The sequence below is a fragment of the Cibotium barometz genome, chromosome 18, assembly GCF_041138505.1.
Source record: "Cibotium barometz isolate CiBa-2024 chromosome 18, ASM4113850v1, whole genome shotgun sequence".
Lineage (NCBI taxonomy): Eukaryota > Viridiplantae > Streptophyta > Polypodiopsida > Cyatheales > Cibotiaceae > Cibotium > Cibotium barometz.
This window is the reverse complement of record NC_141063.1, coordinates 49,488,863-49,509,509: the sequence shown is the minus strand read 5'-3', so window position 1 is coordinate 49,509,509 and position 20,647 is coordinate 49,488,863. Positions and strand designations below refer to the sequence as shown.

The 20,647-nt window shown below is 43.8% G+C and overlaps 1 protein-coding gene across 1 annotated transcript in view; it reads right to left on the bottom strand.

Moving 5' to 3' along the window:
* Nucleotides 1-3,183: 3,183 nt before the first annotated feature.
* The window catches only part of LOC147629439 (rRNA-processing protein), a 28,452-nt gene continuing 10,988 nt past the window's right edge, over nt 3,184-20,647 (bottom strand). The window contains exons 2-3 of the mRNA XM_086812717.1: nt 4,504-4,601; nt 3,184-4,022 (exon numbers count right to left, since the gene is read on the bottom strand). Of these exons, the coding sequence (XP_086668843.1) occupies nt 3,660-4,022; nt 4,504-4,601 (461 nt within the window). The 3' untranslated portion in view covers nt 3,184-3,659. The remainder of the gene's footprint in view (nt 4,023-4,503; nt 4,602-20,647) is intronic.

Genomic DNA, 20,647 nt, shown 5'->3' with positions numbered 1-20,647 from the left:
AACATAGTCAAAAATTGACTAGTTCTCTTTCTCAATCATATATGTAACTCTCCTCTGAGTTATATCTTACAAGGCTTTGACCCACTTTCAAACATACTTGAGAGTGTCTCCCACGTATTAGTAGCCAATTCACAATGTTTGATGTGTGGAACTATCGCTTGACTCACTGTCTAAGCAATAATACTCATCACCTTCTTATCCTTTAATTGTCATGCTTTGACATCAATTTCATACTCTCTTCGTAAACTTTGTTGAGTTTCACGAACTCGATCATCTCTTTCTTTGGTTTCTCTCCTACTGCCTTCTAGTAGTTCTAGAGACATGTTTGACATTACATTGGCTCTAGTGAGTATACCCCAAAGATCATAAGATTGAAGGATTATTTTGTTTTTGAATCTCCAAGTCTGATAGTTGTTCTTTTCAAGTTTTTCGATAGTTATGCTTTGTACCTCTGCCATGATGACAAGGATGAAGTGCCAATGTAGAGAGTTATATAAGTGAAAGGTTTAAAGAAGAAGTTTAAGGTGTGTTTGTAAGAGTATTTATGGTTGTAATAATTGATCTGTACTATATTCGGTATATCTACCTATAGGCTCACATCTACAAGTTTACGTGTCTAGACTCACAGCTACAGGTTTACGTGTCTAGACTCACAACTCATGTCTATAGGCTCACATCTACGTGTCTAGACTCACATCTACAAGTTTACGTGTCTAGACTCACAGCTCATGTCTATAGGCTCACAACTCACATCTCTAGGCTCACATCTCATGTTTCCAGGTTCACGTGTCCAGATTCATGTCTTTTTGCACATGACAATGGGCTCACGTCTCTTACACAAGAGCTAGTTTGGCCTTTTTTGTGAGTTTTGTGATTTTTTGAACTTTATGAAATGAGATTAGGGATCCCAATACTAATTAATGGTTGTGATGCAACTAATTAAGTGTTTTTTGATTGTTTTTAGATAGTTTTTCTACCAATTCAATAATGCATAATCAAAATATGAAATGCATAAATAAGAATCGACAATTTCACTCTAATTCAATCTAATGAAGCTCATGTTTTTGTAGTGGATTCTACTCCTAATCATAATGCTAAGATAATTCTTGGATAAAAGCAATGAAATCTAAGCCTTTTGGTCTCCAATTTGATGTAAATCACTAAAAAACTACATAGAACACCATATTGCAAAATAAACTCTAAATCAAAATCAAAAGCAATTAAAAAAACACATCCAATGCTCCAAAACCGTATGCTTTTCAAAGTGTGTCCTCCTAATCAACACTAGGCAATATTGGATGATTCCAGCAGTTTGGAATGGGTGGAAAATGGAGCTAAGCCATAGGCTAGTCCTTGGCAACAATGGCTCCAAATATGTTGAAGTCAAGGTCTTGCCTACGTCTTGCCAAAGCATGTGTCGTTGGATTTTTCCTTAAAACCACAAATGTAACTTTCTATGTGGGTGCGCTAGCTCATCTGTCGCATCCTCACACTGTTGTCGCATTGGAATGCTCCTTGCCAAAGGGGTGAAGGGAGAGCTCTCAATGCCTAGATGGAGGAAAGAAGAGATCCATCTTCGTGGTGGTTCTCTCTGACCAAGACAAGGGAAGGAAAAGAAGCTATTGTAAGAAAAAAACCTACAATCAAATCTATCTAGCATGCATCCATCAAGCAAGTAAGATTTAAAAGTAAGAAGAGGAGAGGAGGGAAAACAAGAAAACTGAATGATTGTGTATTACTTTTTGTAAAAAATGACTTACCTACATATGACTAGTTTTCATATTAGACCGATCAAACTTAAAAATGAAAAATGGTCCGATATTTTATTACTAGTCTTAAGGAACTCTGTATACTAAGTCTGTAGACTTTTCCTATTTGATCGTAAGTCCATGGTAAAACTGCTTTATATGTTCTAGTGTCATCTTACAAAGGGTAAAAGCACGTTCGTTTGGGTAAGTAGGTCGAGCAAATGAAACCATATTAACCTACGGAGTGGTTAACACGAAGTTGTAACTAGATACACACTATTCCGGTTGGTGGCATATGGAGTAGACCCAATGATGTTGATGGAATACCTTATCCAAGCTTGAGAATTACATTCAGTGCTAAAAATGCAATGGCCGAAAGGTTGATTAACCTAGAAAATTTGGATGACACCAAATTGATAGTGTCACAAAGAGTAATTGTTGAGAAGTTCCATAGAAAAAACTAGTTAGATCTAACGCTCATGTTCGAGGTTGGATCCAATAAGAAGAAAAAGTTAAAATATCGAGGTATGGGACCATCCAAAGTCAGAGATCACTTGACAAGACTCGATAAGAGATAAGACCCTTTATGGTATTGAAATGGCACGAATTGAAAAACAAGCTAGCGATGAAGCTAAAGCCTGTGAGATTTAAGCCAAACAAAGGTCTCATGACCAAAACGTTGTACGTGAACATGGTTGCACTCACTTCTCTGAAAGATGAGGACTTGGATATCGAACCTGCTTGGCTAAAGGTCTAGATCTCTACATCTAGTAGTCAAGCTTCTAGCATTGCATTGATGATATAGGGGCAAGTCACAACTTGTTTTCATATGAAACACAAGAGGCCTTGGATAAGCTAGAACTTTAGCCCACAAATACTAATGCCCAAAGTGTAAATTCATGCATAGTGCATTATGAGGGATTTCTAAAGAGATTAATATTATTTCTGTCAGAAATAATGATAGAAATAATCCCTTGGCCAAAAAGGTGTGTGTGATGCCTACAAGACTATGGAAGAATGGATACTACTGAGCCAAACGTGGATTGGTGTAACCAAGTGCGCCGTCTAATCGGCAAACAAAACTAGAGGGCGATGACACAGTCATAGTGCCACTTTGAAGCCCCATCAAAGCTGTGATACAAGTCATTCAAAGATTTGCAAGACAACTAATGTAGATTGGTGTAGCTAGTTGCACCATCTAATCGGCAAACAAGACTACTCAACTCAAGAGGGTGATGACACAATCATAGTGCCACTTTGAAGCCCCATCAAAGCTGTGGTACAAATCATTCAAAGTTTTGCAAGACAACTACTTCTCCCTAGTCTCCAAGACGATCAAGAAACGTAAGGAAAACCATTGCTAACACGCCTCACAAAGAAGTCAACAAAGGAATCAACGCCAAGACGAGACCTCAACCATCTTGAAGGCAATGGATGAAGAAACATCTCCTTCAATCTCAAGGATACTATTAAGGAGAAAAGGTGTGGATACCAAAACAAATAAGAAAAGGTTAGTACCACACGTGGTAAACCTCAACAACCAATAGACCACAACCACTAAGTGCACACCTTAGGAAGACCTCAAGAAAGATTAAGCAATGAGGATACTAGTGACCGTACAAGAAGCTCAAGGCTACTATGAAAGTATCACACAAATCAACAAACCTAAGCAAAAGGAAGTTTCAAAAAATAGTGTTGGAGTTCCCTCATTCATCTTCGCCATTCTCCTCTTGCTTTGTGTTTCTTTATCTTTTCATCATCCCTCCTTCACTGCAAGGTTCATAATGTTAAAAAGATTCTGCCATAACAAATGATATGCTTGTGTCAACACTTCAGCTTTGAGCAACACAATGTTTATACCTTCATAAAATGGGAATATAACAAAAGCATGGCTTCCATTGAGAGCTCGGGCTATGGCCGCTGCTGAATGGACTCCAAAATATGCTCTAGCCTATGCTTCATCAAAGGTTGACCAGAATTGGTCCTCTTGAACATTTTTGCCTTTAGATCTTTACGTGTTTGAAAAGCTTTTATACGAGCTTCTTCCTTTGCCTTGAGGGCTTCCTCTCTCTCCTCCTCCAGTTTCTCCTCTTCCTGTTTTTTCTTCATAAAATCCTGTCTCAATCCTTCTAACACATTCCTTCCTTTCTTCAACTTATTTTTCTCCCTTTTTGCAGGATAGGAAGATCCCCTATGAAATGTACTATCATTGCTTATGGGATCATCATTGAACTCACCTTCCTTTTTGTCCGCACTTGGACCACCTACAAAATCCTTAAAGCAGCAAAAACGATTAGTCATTAGCAAATCTACTACTTGAGCATGTTGTACAGCTATCAAAAGAAGTAACTCATGATTTCTAACACATAAAGAGGGTGAAAGACTGCCATTCATTCAAACCAAGAATGAAAACTTGCACTTGCCAGACTATGAATCTTACCCAATAAACCAAAGATTTGGAGGAAAAAGACAGGAGGGCGGGAGAATCTTGTGGGTTTGTTTTGTGGGGGGGGAAGGGGGGAGGGGGTGTTCTCTCGTCCCAGACACCATTTCAAAGGCAGGACTACAGATTCTACACTACATCAAGGCTTTCCAAAACTACTACTAAGGTGCTACATCTAGAGGAAACAGAATCATCTGAAGCAATGGAAATTGAAAATGGTGTTTTTGCAAAACATGAAGACTATACTGCATGCAACTTTGACTGCTGGGCTGTCTGAATTGGCTGAATTTCAAAGCAAAAAAAAACATATACCTCAGCTATTGACCTCTGCTCCTGTTGAGGAAGATGCTTTATTAACGTTTTGTATTTCTTCACCTTTTTTGCATTTTCGTAGTATTCACGTCTTTTTCCTGAACACAATAAAAATAGTAGGTTTTTTTTTTTTTTTAAGAATGACAGTAAAGCCTTGATTTTCTTGAAAAAATGGTTGATATAAATGAAAGAAAGAAGCAGGCACAGTGTGCTCCAACTCGAGTGCAAACAGAACATGGCTACATACAACTGGACAGGGACTGAAAAGATGCACTTACCTGCGACCACCAACTTAAGACAGACTCTGCTTGCTCATAGCAAATGTTTTAAAAACATACAGCCAGTATCACAAAGTGATCCCAAACCACTAGAATTAGAACTTAGCAGCTGTGATCTACCAACTTAAGATAGACTCTGCTTGCTCATAGCGAACACATTAAAAACACACAGCCAGTATCACAAGGTGATCCCCAAACCACTGGAATTAGAACTTAACAGCACACAAGAAGCTTGAGGATCTATGAGGAGTCCAAAGAGTGCAGGGAAGAGAGGGCATCCCAATCACACTATGAATCTCCTCTGAGCATCCCTCAATTGTGCATACCCTGCCAGTCACCTACTTGTCATAGTGAATAGCTCCACCTCTAGCTGCCTCAATCTACTCATCAATCAAGACAAGTGCAGATGGGCATTGCAAGCACAGTTTCGAGATGGGTAAGGTATAGCAGGAGAAAGGAAGGGTGTCATCATCATGTAAGTATAACAAGAAAAGAGAAGAAAGAGAAGGTAGAGTCTGAACGAAAGCAACGCTAAGAAGATCAGAATCGGGACCTTGCCAATGACAACCTCACTTCTTTCAGAACAAACTTGGACCATCTCGTTTAAAGGCTCCCAGTAAGGTTTCTTTCAATATGATTTCAATCAAAGTCTCACCTGTCGAGTTTTTTTTCTTCATAGTGGTTAAGACTGAACAAAAGGCCAGGATAATTCATTTACTAAAATTGAGATGAAGCAAATGAGCAGGTGGGGGGATGCGGCATACACATTGCAAGGCTCAAACACCCAGTGCAGTTATGCCTTTGTACTTTAAGCATTTGCGAACAAAGTTCACAACAAGAAGTGGAGATAATTGAACAGTTTGTCCAAGGTATTTGACAATTGAGAGTTCAATTGAAGGAGTCAAACAAGAGCCAGATGAAGCTTTTTTTATTGAGCATGTGCCAAACATCCAATTTCATAGGGGGTTGGCTCTTGCACGAGATCCAGGCCAAGAGTACAAAAGAATTCTAGTAAGGGACAGTAGTGTACATGCCTGCTCATAGAACGACAAGAAGCTCAAAAAGCAAGACCACCCTAGAGATACAAGCCAATAATTTTAGTAAGGACGCACAGTGTACATGCTTTGGTCAATGGTATGACAAGCTCGAAAGGCAGGGCAAATACAAGAGAAGCTCAAAAAGCAAGACCACCCTAGAGATACAAGCCAATAATTTTAGTAAGGATGCACAGTGTACATGCTTTGACAAGCTCGAAAGGCAGGGCAAATACAAGAAGACTCCTAATCTCAGAATTCAATCCAAGGAGGCGAAAGAATGGCCATTATAGGGAGAAAATTACACTATGCCATTATAGGGAGAAAATTACACTTGTGCTCTGATGTGGTTATTTGAAGAGGAATTCTCCTCAGTTGGAGGTGGTTTAGCTCACTAAGCAGCAGTGCAAGAACCCACACCACCACGAAGTAAAAATATGGTTATTGAGGAGCTAGTTGAAGATTTTTTTAATTTATTTTTTCTTTTGGGGGAGGGGGAGAGATGCAGCTCGAGAAGGGGGCTTTCACACTTAACATAATGCAAATTAAACACACATGGATGGCCACAACCACATTCACAATAAAAACTTGAACCACAAATTGTAAAAGAAAGAGAGAGGAGGAAGCCACACCTCACTTGGGCCAAAATGGGCTGAACCCCCTTGGAATATTTTTTCTCCCCCAAAGAGAAAGGCCAGATTATCCAAAATACAATAACCAATGTTACAACTGTTAGCAATCATCCCCTGTCTGTACAGTGAGGGCCTTTGTTGTGGGTGTACCTGCCCAGGAGCTTTTCTCATTTTTCCATGTTTTCCCTATTTTTTTCTGGTCGTGGGGCAGTCTTATGCTGGCCGACTCCTACTGTACTAGCCGACTGGTGATTTTTCCTAGCCGACTGCATTTTTTGCTGGTCGTGGGCATATCTGCTGTTGTCGGTTGCTTTTAGGCTGGCCAACCAGCACTGGAGGGTGGTCCCCCCCTTCCTCTTGTACCGGATTCTTGTGTATATAGCAGAGTTTATATAGGTTCTCTCTCTCTAAACTTCTGCGTTAGGTTCTCCGCAGCACCCATCTCATTTTCCACTGTGCATTCTGACATGGTATCAGAGCCCCAGGTGGCTTGAAGCTTGGAGACAGTGAGAGCTTGAGGGTTTGCTAATTTTTGGTGCTGATTGGAGATTTCGTGGGCTGTTTGGGACTTGGAGATTGGGTAGAAGGCGGCCATCACTGTTGGACAGCCACCTTGCATCCCACCCTTCCTTCACAAGACCTTGTGAACCATTGAGATGGCAGATTTGCTTGAGATGGCTGAGAAGCACGTGAAGATCCCCACATTCCCGGTGGATCAACAATTGGACGAGACCAACTATGGCATCTGGAAGGTCTGTCTTGGAGTCTTATGACTTGGCTGATTTCATTGTGGTTGGTACTCCACGGCCAGAGTTGGAGGACAAGTTGAGCAGAAGGGGATGTCACGTGCACCCCACACTTGGATGCCACGTACACATTTTTGTACAAAAGGTGCAGGACCTGGGATGGTGAACTAGTCCCATGTGAGCCCAGTCCGGGACGAGTCCGCCAGGGATCCATCTCAGTCGTCCGAGGTCAGGTGTGCATTGTCCTGCACATGAGTCCAAGGTCAGGTGTGCACTGTCCTGCACATGAAACAGTGCCAGTCCGCGCTGTGAGTCTCCCTCTAGAATGATGTGTGTGATTCTGTGTTTCTGGTATGGTACCGGATGCCAGATCACTGAGTAGTTAGTGTTTAGGACAAGGGGCCAACCCATAGGGCTACCCCGGATCTTAGTGTGGGCGTGGGAATGGTGTGGAACCAACCCCATGAGGACCAGGAAGGCCCAGGCTGAACCCACCAGCCATGGAGGGGCTGTAGGACAGCCCTAGGGCAAGCTAAAGGCAAAATTCAGGAGAAAACAGCCTTTGCATGACTGTAGGGCATGATACCTCTATGACCAGCATAAGGTGGAGCGTGACATTTCTCCATAACCTTCGGACGCAAATCCTTCACAACACAAAGGCAAGTATCCTTCATAAGATAACCCTCATTGATAGCATAAGAGGCATGTGAATGACCAGCCATCAAATCAGTCCATATATGGCAAAGATCAACATCCAAATGATACAAATCTCGCATAGCAGATAAGTCTCCATGAGAGGCCACTGAGACTGCAGCTACATAAGGCCTCCTGGATAATGCATCTGCTACCACATTTTTCTTTCCTGGAGTATGCACAATATGAAAATGAAACATGGAAAGAAAGTTTGCCATTCTCATCTGCTTCTCCGAAAGCTTTGTTTGAGATAGAAAGTATCTCAAGCTTTGATGATCTATCTTGACTACGAATTCAACCCCAAGAAGATAATGTTTCCAAATCTTTAAGGCATGAATTACAGCCAAGAGCTCTTTCTCATAGATATCCATATGAAGCTTAGCATCATGTAAACGACAGCTCTCATATGCAACTGCATGCCCTTCTTGATTTAGGACAGCTCCTATACAATCGCCACAAGCATCACATTCTACCACGAATGATCTTTGCAAGTCAGGAACAATCAATACGGGTCCACATATGATAGCATGCTTGAGTTGCAAGAAAGCATCCTGTTCTTTTGAAGTCCATTTGAAAGTGGTTTTCTTCTTTGTGAGATCATGTAGGGGGGTGGCTATCATAGCAAAATGCCTTATGAAATGCCTATAATATGAACATAATCCCAGAAAACTACGTACTTGATATACGTTTTGCAATTCTGGCCAATTCCGAATGGTCTCTATCTTTGCAGGATCCATTGTTACACCATCTTTGGATACAATATGACCCAAATAATGTATCTCTGAAAGGAAGAACTCACTTTTCTTGGCATTAATGAAAAGTTTATGCTTCCGCAACTCTTCAAACACTGTGACCAAATGAGTTCTGTGTTCCTGCTCATTCTTGGAGAAAACCAAGATATCATCAAAGAATACTCCTGTGAATTTGCGATGGGGTCGGAATATCCTATCCATCATACGATTAAACGTGGCAGGAGCATTGGTGAGACCAAAAGGCATCACCAAAAATTCATATAATCCAAAGGCTGTCCTTAATGCAGTTTTATGGACATCTTGTGGCACCACTCGTATTTGGTGATAACCACTCTTCAAATCAAGTCGGCTGAAACAAGCCGAACCATCAAGCTTATCCAAAATGTCATCAATACGCGGAATTGGAAATCTGTTCTTAATGGTAAGCTTGTTTAAAGCTCTATAGTCCACACACATGCGGAATGATCCGTCTTTCTTTTGAACAAGAAGCACAGGAGAGCAATAAGGTGAGGAACTAGGCTGGACCAAACCTTTCTCTAAAAGCTCATTTACTTGCTTCATGATCTCTTCTTGTTATGCAGCACTCACTCGGTATGCGGGTTTGTTAGGTGGAGAACTACCTGGCACAAGATCTATGCGATGATCTTCGGGCCTTTGGGGAGGTAATTAACCTGGCAGTGCATTAGCAAAACAGTCGTTGAATGCATGAAGAAAATTCAGCCTATCATTAGTCATAGTGTCCACATTTTGATGACTTGGTACAATGCTATCACGAACAAAAACCAAGTACACAGAAAGACTCTTTTTCATTGCTTTATTAATTTGGATGTGAGATACAAGTGGGATGGAATCCCCTTCTTTGCCAGCATCAATGAAATGCATGCGGCCTTTATGCATAAAAGAAATCATGTTGGTCTTGTATTCTTTGCGGGGCTCAAGCCTATGATGCCAATAATACATCACATCCATTTAATGGTGCAACTAAGAAATGTTCATTATCAAGGTAGCCCTGGATATGTATGCGCAACTTCCCTATCAGCGGGGTAACCTGCACCTCTTTACCAACAAAAGCAGCTTCGGCTTCAATCTGGGGTCCCATGTTCTCAACCTCAATACCCAAGGCAGCTGCCGTTTGTATGGAGATGAAGTTATCGCTTGCAGAGTCATCAAACATGAATAGGGCGGACTGATCCTTAATTTGACCCCAAGCCTTGCATACCATCCACTCTTTTGCATCATGATTTGTATTTCCCTGCACATCGGGAACTGCATGTACATTAGCCTTGGTCTGCTTATCCTCGTGCTTTGGTTTGCGGTCAGGGCATTGTCGAAACATGTGCTACCACAAGAAAAACATTTTTCCTCCTTGGCATATTGCTCTCTTTGCTCCGGGGTCAAGCCAAATTTGTTTTTCTTTGGGCCTTGATCTTTAGATGAGGTATTTTCAGCTTTACCTTCCTTGTGGGTCCCCCGGAAGTTCTTTTTAGGTGGCTGTCCACCTTTTTGCAGATTTGGTACAGCCTTATCTTTCCCCTTTGAACCGCCGTGATCTTACTTAATTTTAAACACCAAATGCTCCATAGCAAGAGCAGAGACTGTGAGCTGTTGCAAAGTATGTTTCAGGTGCAATTCAATGCTCGAACGATATGCTGGTTGCAATCCAGAGCGAAACTTCCTCTTTCTTTCATCCTCAGTGATTTGCATAAAAGGAGTTACCTCCAGCAACACTTTCCAAAACTTGTTGACATACTGTTGCACGCTTTCATTATCTCTTTGCTCAAGTCTATCCCACTTTTGGGTGAGAGTTTGCTCCCCATTTGGTGGCAAAAATTGAGCATAGAATCTGTCCTTAAATTCCTTCCAGGTGCAAATGGGATCTTTAGTGATCTTTTCAGTGATCCACCAATGAGCAGCGGTCCCTTTCAAGAACATGCTAGCGTGGCGTACTTTAGACTTCTCAGTGAAGTCCTCATCGCTAAAGGCAATGTCAAACTGTGCCACAAATGCTAACACTTTAGAAGCATCATGCTCTCCATGAAAAACATCAAACTTAACAGACTTGTCACTTGCTTTAAATTCCTTGAGCTTTCTGGCATGAGGCTCATGGTCCTCTCTTTTTCTTTTCCCTTTATTCAACGGGGCAGCCCTATTTGCATGTGCTTCATGGGCCATCGTGGAAGTTTCATGAAGCACGGTGGCATGTGCTCCACGAACTTGAGAATTAGATGCATGTGACTTTCCTGCATAAGGCAATGTCTCTCCATGAGACAACTCAATAGACAAAGCTCTTCTAGTGGCAGACCTCTCATCCCTACCATGGGATACATGTCTTGAATGCATGTGACCTTCATGCCCTCCATGAGTACTAGCATACATATACCTGTCACGCTTTGTGCCTTGTGGAGAAGATGCATGACGAGAGGTGACTGTCACCTCTTCCTTTTGCATAAATGACCTCAACCTTTGAAATGCGGGATCTCCATGCTTCAAGCGAGGTGGATTTCTGAATTTCAGCTCTCCGTCTTCCCCCTCTTTGATGTCACCTTTGCGGAGGAGGTAAGAAAGTGCCAACTCCCTTGGCTTCTTGCCCATTTCCCGTGCCATGGACTCAGAAGTCACATCTACCATTGCATCGGCTTTCCTTGCTTCAATGGCACTTTGCACATGGGGATCTTCATGCAAAAATTTCAGCTCTTGCTCCTGTGCCTGCAAAAGCTTTCTCATATGCTCCATTTCAGCCCTCATTGCATCAGGCTCTTCTTCTAGCATGACTGTCTTTCCTCGAGACAGTTGTCCCTTTGAATCACTATCATTTACCCTTTCAAGAGGCTTGTGCCTTCCTCGTAGAGCATCAGAACCACGCGAGGCACTAGATGGGACCCTTGAATTAGGCACTTCCAAAGGGTTGCCTTGGCTGTCCATTGTGTTAAGTGTGCTAGAAGCGGGGTGTCCAATACACAGGTTTGTTTTCCCACTACCGTGCTCTGATACCAATGAAACCGATCCCGTCAAGTGGGAATAGACTCCGTTGGACACCCACACTCGTAATAGCACAACTTAATATCACAATTTGAAATGGACAACTTAATATAACAACTGAAGTTTGAAATGAAATGAAATGAAATAAACGGACACCAGCACTGGGGCCGGAACGGGCCGACCCCCCCTCAATATATGATATATTATTGGGAGTATTTAACAAATACAATGATCCATGGGTTCAAAGAACCAGATGATGTCCATGTACAAATGCATACAGTACCAAACAAGAGGCTCGAAGTAGATGTTCGCCCCACTGGTGTTCCAGGACCACGCACAAACAGGCGCTCCCGTACTAACGCATGGCTCTCCCGATCTCGGCACCTTTGGACCGTGGTTCTCCAAAAGCTTGGACTACCCGGCACCGAACGGGTGTTAGCCGTAGAGAGAGAATCCTTTATCAGATTTACAACACAGTTCTTAACTTAAATTTGAATTCACTTACTTGTAGCTTGCAGATGGAAGACTAATACCCGAAAGTGTGTGTGCAGCTACTAGTGGTAGACACCAAGACACAACAGCCTGTCGAGGAGGATGAGGGGTAGCTGCTTGTGGAAAAGATGTAGCCTATCTGAAGAAGGGAGATGTCGCCTATGAAAGGGCGACGCAACCGCCTGCAAAGGAGCAGAAGGAGCAGCCCTTTGGAGAGGTAACGCCTGGCTGCTGAGCAATTGAAGCCACCTTGTAGAAGGCACAGCCGCCTGTATGGAGAAGACTGGAGATGGATACACAGTGGGCTGTATGAAGAGGCAGCGCAGCCTGTATGGAGATGGCAGCCAGCCGCCTGCAGAGTAGGAGAAGCAGCCGTCAGCTTGTGGTGTAGCCGCCTGATGGATGGGAGCATGCGCAGCCTGAGGGATAGACAGCCGCCTGTGAAGAGCAGCAGCGCAGCCTGCGCAACCTGTATAGAGGTGGAGCGCAGCCTGTAGGGTCGCCTGACTGGAGATGCACACACAGCCGCCTGCAGTAGGCAGCGCAGCTTGAGAAGAACAATCACCGCCTGGTTATGCAGTAACGCAGCCGCCTATGGGGTGGCTCAGCCACCAGTCTGAAGAGGAAATGTAGCGCAGCCTAAAGAGGTGTGGAGGAACAGAATCGCCGGCTGCTGAGGTGGTGGAGATGGAAGCGCACGATCGTGTGTGTCCAGAGCATAAGGGTGGTCGCCATCTTTTGAAGGTGTTGGAGGGGAGTTCCACAACCACAGCTGGCCAGCTCCCCAAGTTTGCATGGGGGCGGCCAGCTTCATGGTGTGGTGTGGGTGGTCATGCACCCACTCCCACACACACAAAGGGTTAAGTGTGGTCCACCTTGGCCCATATGTGGGTGCCCACTTTTAAGTGAATGTGAACTTACAACCTTATAAACTAAAAGGTTAGAATTAAAACTATTACACCAACAAGTTCAATACACTTACCACCTGTTCACATGCAACAAAACTCGTCAGAAGACAAAGCAAACTTCACAACTCACTGGCAGGCGTCCCCGCTCAATAAGTGACACGTCAAGCAAGCAAACACAAGAATACAAGTCATGCGAAAACAGTTTCAAACATGCAAAACATGAGTGCATGTGCAAATAGTATCATGGATATATCTCCCGTTCATGGAACAAGTACAAAATATCTGTCGGCACAAAAATGGCACGACATAAAACATAAATCCTGGTCTTCCTATGGAGTGACAGTCCCATAGGTAAAACACAGTTCCAGGCACGAGCCTCCCTATGGAGTGACAATCCCATAGGCAAGACACGGCACAAATACTGGCTCTTCCATGGCGTGACAATCCCATGGATAGAACACAGTCCAGGTCATACACGGGTGGCACAAGTCTGGCTCCCGTCCATACGACACCATCCTGCTAACCCACGGGTGGCACCAGTCTGGCTCCCGTTCATGTTAAGCAAAAATACTGGCCTATTCACATGAGACACCGGCCTGGCCTTAAGTGAACGAGACACATGATGGGAGAAAGTAAATTAGGGTTAGGTTAATGTGAGAGACATACACAGAGAAGCACAAGGGAGAGAGAGAGAGTTGTGGGGATAAGTCAACTCATGAGGCATGAGTGTGTGACTCCCCTATCACACATGTATATTGCACTAGTACACATAGTGCACTTAGTACATTAAAAGTACTAAGTGTACTATGTACTATAACTTATGGGCTTGTACACACTATAAGGGTGGGCATAACGCCTTTACCCCAACAACCTCCCACTTAAAGGCAAAGTGCCCTTAAATGAAGGAAAAGAAAAATCAGCATGTACATGATAATATACAAGGCCATATCAAGGCTGAAACTGGCCTCATCCAATGCCCATCAAGTGTCTGCAATGAGCAAACCGCTCCGGAGGCAAACTCTTCGTCAACAGATCAGCCGGGTTGTCATCCGTGTGAATCTTAACAAGCTGAATTTGCTTGTTCTCTATCACCTCTCTGATGAAGTGATACTTCACATCCACATGCTTCGTCTTTGTATGAAAGACAGGGTTCTTTGCCAACTGGATGGCACTCTGACTGTCACAATGCAACAATGGAATATCCCCTGTGTAGCCCAAATCAACCACTAACCGAGATAGCCATAATGCCTCTTTGCAAGCCTCTGTGGCTGCAATATACTCGGCCTCTGTAGTAGATAAGGCTGTGCACTTCTGCATCCTGGATATCCATGACACAGCACCTCCTGTGAATGTAAACACATAACCGGTAGTAGACTTCCGGTTATCTGGATGACCGGCATAATCCGAATCCGTGTAACCATGCACTAATGCATCCTGTTTGCCAAAGCAAATGCACATATCTTGTGTGTCCTTCAGGTATCTCATGACACCTTTCACTGCTTCCCAATGCTTCTTGCCAGGGTTGGCCATGTATCTAGAAACCACTCCCACTGCAAATGCAATGTCCGGCCTAGTAGCAACCATGGCATACATGAGACTGCCACATGCTGAAGCATACGGAATCTTGGCCATATCAGCCCTGTCTCTATCCGACTGTGGGCTGTCCATAGCACTGAGTTTCACATATGGAGGCAAAGGAGTACTAGTCTTCTTCCCCCCGTCCATATTGAACCTCTACAAAACTTTGCCAATGTATTCCTTCTGAGACAAATACAACACATGCTGATTTCTGTCCCGAAGTATCCGCATACCCAAGATGTGATTTGCATCACCCAAATCCTTCATATCAAAGGTTTGATGCAGCCTCTGCTTCAAGGCATCCATCTCTTTACGAGATTTCCCGGCAATCAACATATCATCAACATACAAGATGAGGATCAATAGACTGCCATCCAAAGCTTTCTTGGTGTACAAGCAGTGATCTATGTCACTTCTCCTGAATTTCTGGGATTTCATGAATGTATCAAATTTATGATACCATTCTCTTGGTGCCTGTTTGAGCCCATAAAGACTCTTTTTCAGCTTGCATACAAGCTTCTCCTTTCCACTCACTGCATAACCCTCTGGCTGCTGCATATATATCTCCTCATGGAGATCACCGTGAAGAAAAGCACATCCATCTGAATCAAGTCCAGATCATCATGCGCAACCAAAGCCAACACAGCTCTAAGTGTGGTCATTTTGACCACTGGAGAGAAGATCTCATCAAAGTCCACACCATATTCCTGCTTGAAGCCCTTAGCCACTAACCTGGCTTTGTATCTTGGCTTTGCATCTGATGCAACTTTGAGCCTGTAAACCCACTTGCATGGCAAAACCTTCTTGCCTGCAGGCAAATGCACCAACTTCCAAGTTCCATTTTTATGCAGAGAATCCATCTCTGACTTCATGGCACGCTCCCATAGAGCTTTGTCTGCCCTCTGTAAAGCCTCTTTATAACATGAGGGCTCCCCACAGTCAGTGAGCATCAAGTAGTCAACCCCTGGAACAAACCTGTCAGGGGCTCTGGAGGGTCTTGTGGACCTCCGTACCCAATGACCATCATTTGCAGGTTGCTGTCCAGCCTGCATATCACCCATTGGTGGCTCTTGTTCCATGCCATAAGGCTGAAAAATCATGCCCGGTATCTCCTCTAACTGTGGTATATCCATAGGGATATCTTCTGCCATATCTGGCTGTCCATTTGGACCATTTTCAGCACCATTTAAGGGCTGGTTTTCCTGCTGTAATGGCTGATTTACAGCCCTTTGTTGTTGTCCATGATGTCCATCATCATCAAAGATGACTCTGCCAGGCTCCTGTTGCCTTGCAGGCTCCTTATACATGCATGTTTCATCAAAAATGACATCATTGCTGCGTATGATCTTTCTATTCATGGGATCCCAAAGTCTATACCCCATTTCACCTCTGTCACCATATCCTAGGAATATGCATTTGTGAGACTTAGGATCAAGTTTGGTGCGCATTTCCCTGCGTATGTGCACGTACGCAACGCAACCAAACACTCTCAAGTGCTTGTATGACGGAGGCTTCCCTGTCCATACTTCTTCTGGCACTTTCCCACCAAGCCTCGTGTTAGGTGACCTATTTATAAGGTGAACGGCTGTCATAACAGCTTCAGCCCAAAAACCATGAGGTAATGCAGCATGTGACAACATAGAACGGACCTTCTCCTGAATGGTCCTGTTCATCCTCTCTGCTGTCCCGTTTTGTGGAGGATCATAAGGAGTAGAGAGCTCCCTCTTGATGCCTTTAGCATCACAAAAGTCCTGAAACTGTTTGGACATATACTCTCCACCATTGTCGGAACGCAAAGCCTTCAGTGTTTTGCCAGTTTGATTCTCAACAAGAGCAACAAACTTCTGAAACACTGAGAATGTATCACTCTTCAAACGAAGAGGATAAACCCACACCTTGCGTGTGGCATCATCAATAAAAGACACAAAGTATTTTGCCCCTCCCAAAGAAAGCTGAGGCATCTCACATACATCTGTATGCACAAGCTCTAACTGAGCATCTTTCTGTCCAAGAGCTTTCTTGTGGGGGCACTGTAGTTGCCTACCATATATACAATGCTCACAAAACTGAAAACTTGAAAACTTTAGAGAAGGCAAGTAACCCAAACGAGACAATTGCTCCATTCCCTTGACACTCATGTGTCCCAACCGGCTATGCCACATAGAAATTTCCGGCAGCTCGGTTGCATTCATGGTGACAAACACCTGCATGCATGAAATAAAGAGTGTCCACCTTAGAGCCTCTGGCAACAACCAGTAAGCCCTTACTAATTTTCCACTTTCCACTACCAAATGTGGTAACATAATCAGCATCATCAAGCTGTCCAGTAGAAAGCAGATTCTTCTTGATCTCAGGCACATGCCTGACATCATGGAGCATAAGCTGTGAGCCATCTGAAAATACAAGCCTCACATCACCTCTGCCAAGAATCTTGCATGCATGGTTATCACCCAAATAAACCACTCCTTCATTGCCAGCAGTATACCTGACAAACAAGTCTCTGCAACCTGTGACATGAAAGGAGGCACCTGAATCAATGATCCATGAGTGCATACCATGACCACCTGTAAGAAGTGAATGGGCATCAAGTGAAGAAGTAAATAGGACCTCATCCTCACTGCCACCTGCATGTGACACATTGATTTCTTCAATCTTGACTCCACTTTTGCCCTTTGGCTTTACATCTTTGGCTTCATCTTTCTCTTTGTCTTTGCCTTTTCCCTTTTCCTTTTGATCATTTTTCCATTTGTAGCATTGCTTTTTAATGTGTCCCTTCTTGCCACAATAATGGCATTCCAAATCCTTTTTGGAGCGAGACTTGCTCCTTCCCCTTTCTTGGCTTTTCCCCCTTTGCTGGGATCTCCCACGTGCATTCATTGCATTGGACTTTCCAACAGAGTTGTTTTTCCTGTTCATCTCTTCTTGAAGAAGAGCACCCTCAACATCTGCATATGACAGCATAGCATGCGAATTGCTAGTGGCTGTCCTGAATGTGTCCCAACTCTCTGGCAAAGTGCATAACAAAAAAGTGGCTTTGAACTCATCGTCCATTGCCAACTTTTGATTAATGACCTGGCTGACAATACCATTAAACTCATTTAGATGGGCTGTCATAGACGCCCCTTCCTTCATCTGAAGACCTATGAGTTTCTTCAACCAATACACTTTGCTTGAGGCACTTTGCTGGGCATACAAGTCTTGCAATCTCTGCCACATTCCCCAAGCTGTCTTCTCTTCACGAATGCTGAAAAGTAATGAGTCTGACACAGACAACATGATAGTAGATCTTGCCAGCTCATCCATATCTTCCCACTCTTCAGCCGTAAGAGAAGCGGGCATCACACCCCTTTCTTTGATAGGCTTGTGCTACTTTTTCTGGAGCAACACATTGTAGCACTGGGTTTGCCAAATATCATAATTATGCGAGCCTTCAAGCTTCTTGATGTGAAGCAATGAAGAGCTCTCACCTGTGGTTGCCATAGCAAAATGCAACCTGTCAATGCCTGACTCCCTGCAAAATGTGCAAACACTGCACCAAAAGCACACAAAGTGCTCACAGTTTTTCTCCCAAGCTTTATCTCCCACTGCGGAAGCACAAATGCAACTTTTCTCCCACTTTTTGTGATGAAAACACCAAAATCTGGTTGCTGCAGATTTTGGACAGCACCTTAAATGCGCTCTATTGCCCTTCCAAAGTACTGTACAGCAGTACCAAGTGCTCACCAATGATGTACCAAACCTGTACCGGCAAGTACAGCAGCTGAAATTGAACCTTTTGGTCACTCAAAACAGTGTACAGCCATGCCAAAACTTGCACAAAGCTGTGCCAAATCTGTACCAACAGGTACAGTAGCAATAAATGCTCTTCTGGCTGTCCAAATGAGTGAAAATCAGACTTTTACAGTCTTGTACACTGCATACAACAGTCCCGAACAGAAATTGGGCAAAAGCCCCTTGACTGCAAGCTGATTTTTGAGGATTCAAGGCATAAATGTCTTGCGTGCTGCTTTGCCAAGCTTAACAAGCATACAAACTTGAAAAGCCCCTTGATTTGAGATCAATTTCTGATCATACATGGTACATTGACGCACATGAAGGCATCCAGAGTGTTCACGATGCTTCCCCCTGGCCACATATACATCAAATACATGAAAGCCCCTTGATTTACAGGCACATTGAGTGCTTGTAAGGCATCAACACATTATCCACAGCATCAAACGCGATTGCCTGCATGCAAATCAACCAAATCGGCACAAAAGCCCCTTGATTTGCACTGCAATTTGCTGCAATTTTGCCCAAATGTGCGATTTTTCACATCATACAGCATGTATGAGTGTTTAATTGCACAATTACATCAAAAGCCCCAAATTTTGACATCCAATTTCCTGCAAATTGATCTTGATTGTGACCAATGTCCTGCAAATTGATCCTGATTGTGACCAATGTCACCCAATTTTGCCAATTTTGCTCAAAATTGAGCAATTCGACACCTGTATCTGCTCAATTGTTGATTGTACTTGCTCAATTGCAAATCCCAAAAAAAAATTGACGAAAATACCTTGTAATTTCTGATTTTTCTTCAATTTGCAGGCTGTTGCAGGAAAAGAGGGGTTGATGATTGCTGCTTCTGTTCTGTGCAGGTGAGGGGGCACTTCTAATGCTGGTGATTACTCGCGGCGGTTGATGAGAAAGGAAAATACACCAACCATCAGTCCATTCTGCACCTTGGATACCGCAAATCAGAACTCACTTGTGCTAACTGGTGGTCTCCCCGCCATGCTTTTGAATAGAGCTTGTGCTTGCCATCGTGAATAGGAAGTGCTATTTGCTCTCTTGAAAGGACTGGCAGGCTGGTCGATTGAAGACAGGCGTGGGTTTCTCTGGCTCCCACTCTCTGTCTGTCTTGGCGGTGAGAGACGACTGCACAAGAGGAAACGCACATCACTATCTCTCCTGGCTGTGTTTCGGCTCGCTGCTCACGCTCGACGCATGAAAGCCTTCGTCGGCTGCGAATGATTCAACGCTCACTTCGCCGTCTCCGCTTATGTTTCGCCTAGCGCCAGCCGCCTCGCTTGACGCTCGCTATGCTGCCTTCGCCTGCATGTCCTGCCTGCCTTCGCCTCCTCCACTTGCTATGCGCTTGTATTCGATGGACGCCCGCCACCGACTTCGCCTTAGTAGCCTTCGCCTAGCGCATCTACGCCCGGCGCTACACGCTTGTTTGTTGACGTCTTCGCTTAGCACCAGTCTGGCCTATACCAGGTATGCGCCTTGTGTAATGCTACACGTAGCTCTGTCTCTCTCTGCAATTTACGCAGGCTGCAGCTGAATCAGGTCGACAGAGCTACACTTTCTTACGTGCAACAAAGACAGTTGTAGGCGCCTAGCTCCACCATCATGTTGGAAGTATACTGCACATGCAGAGAGCTGCAGACTGGCTCTGATACCAGTTGATGGGAGAAAGTAAATTAGGGTTAGGTTAATGTGAGAGACATACACAGAGAAGCACAAGGGAGAGAGAGAGAGTTGTGGGGATAAGTCAACTCATGAGGCATGAGTGTGTGACTCCCCTATCACACATGTATATTGCACTAGTACACATAGTGCACTTAGTACATTAAAAGTACTAAGTGTTCTATGTACTATAACTTATGGGCTTGTACACACTATAAGGGTGGGCATAACGCCTTTACCCCAACAACACAAAACTACAGATGGACCAAATGGTCAGCCAATTGGTGACACACGGAACAAGCCGCTAGGCGTGCCCGTTTTGAGCTGACTTCGGTGGACAAACAGGTTGAGAGTTTTAGCACAGGTATGAGCGTCAAGTATGAAGCTCTAGGTGCTAAGTTAGTGATTCAGGGCATAGAGTTTGTGCGTGACTTTATGGCAGACATAATTTTGGGTATTCAGTGGTTTCACAAGTTTCTTCCTGATGTCAAGTGGGACAAGCACACGTTCCAGATCAATCGGAATGTGTCAAACGCTCCGGTGACCATTAAGTGTGAGCCAAGAATTCCGAACTTTCCGCTCATAAGCCACTTGCAGG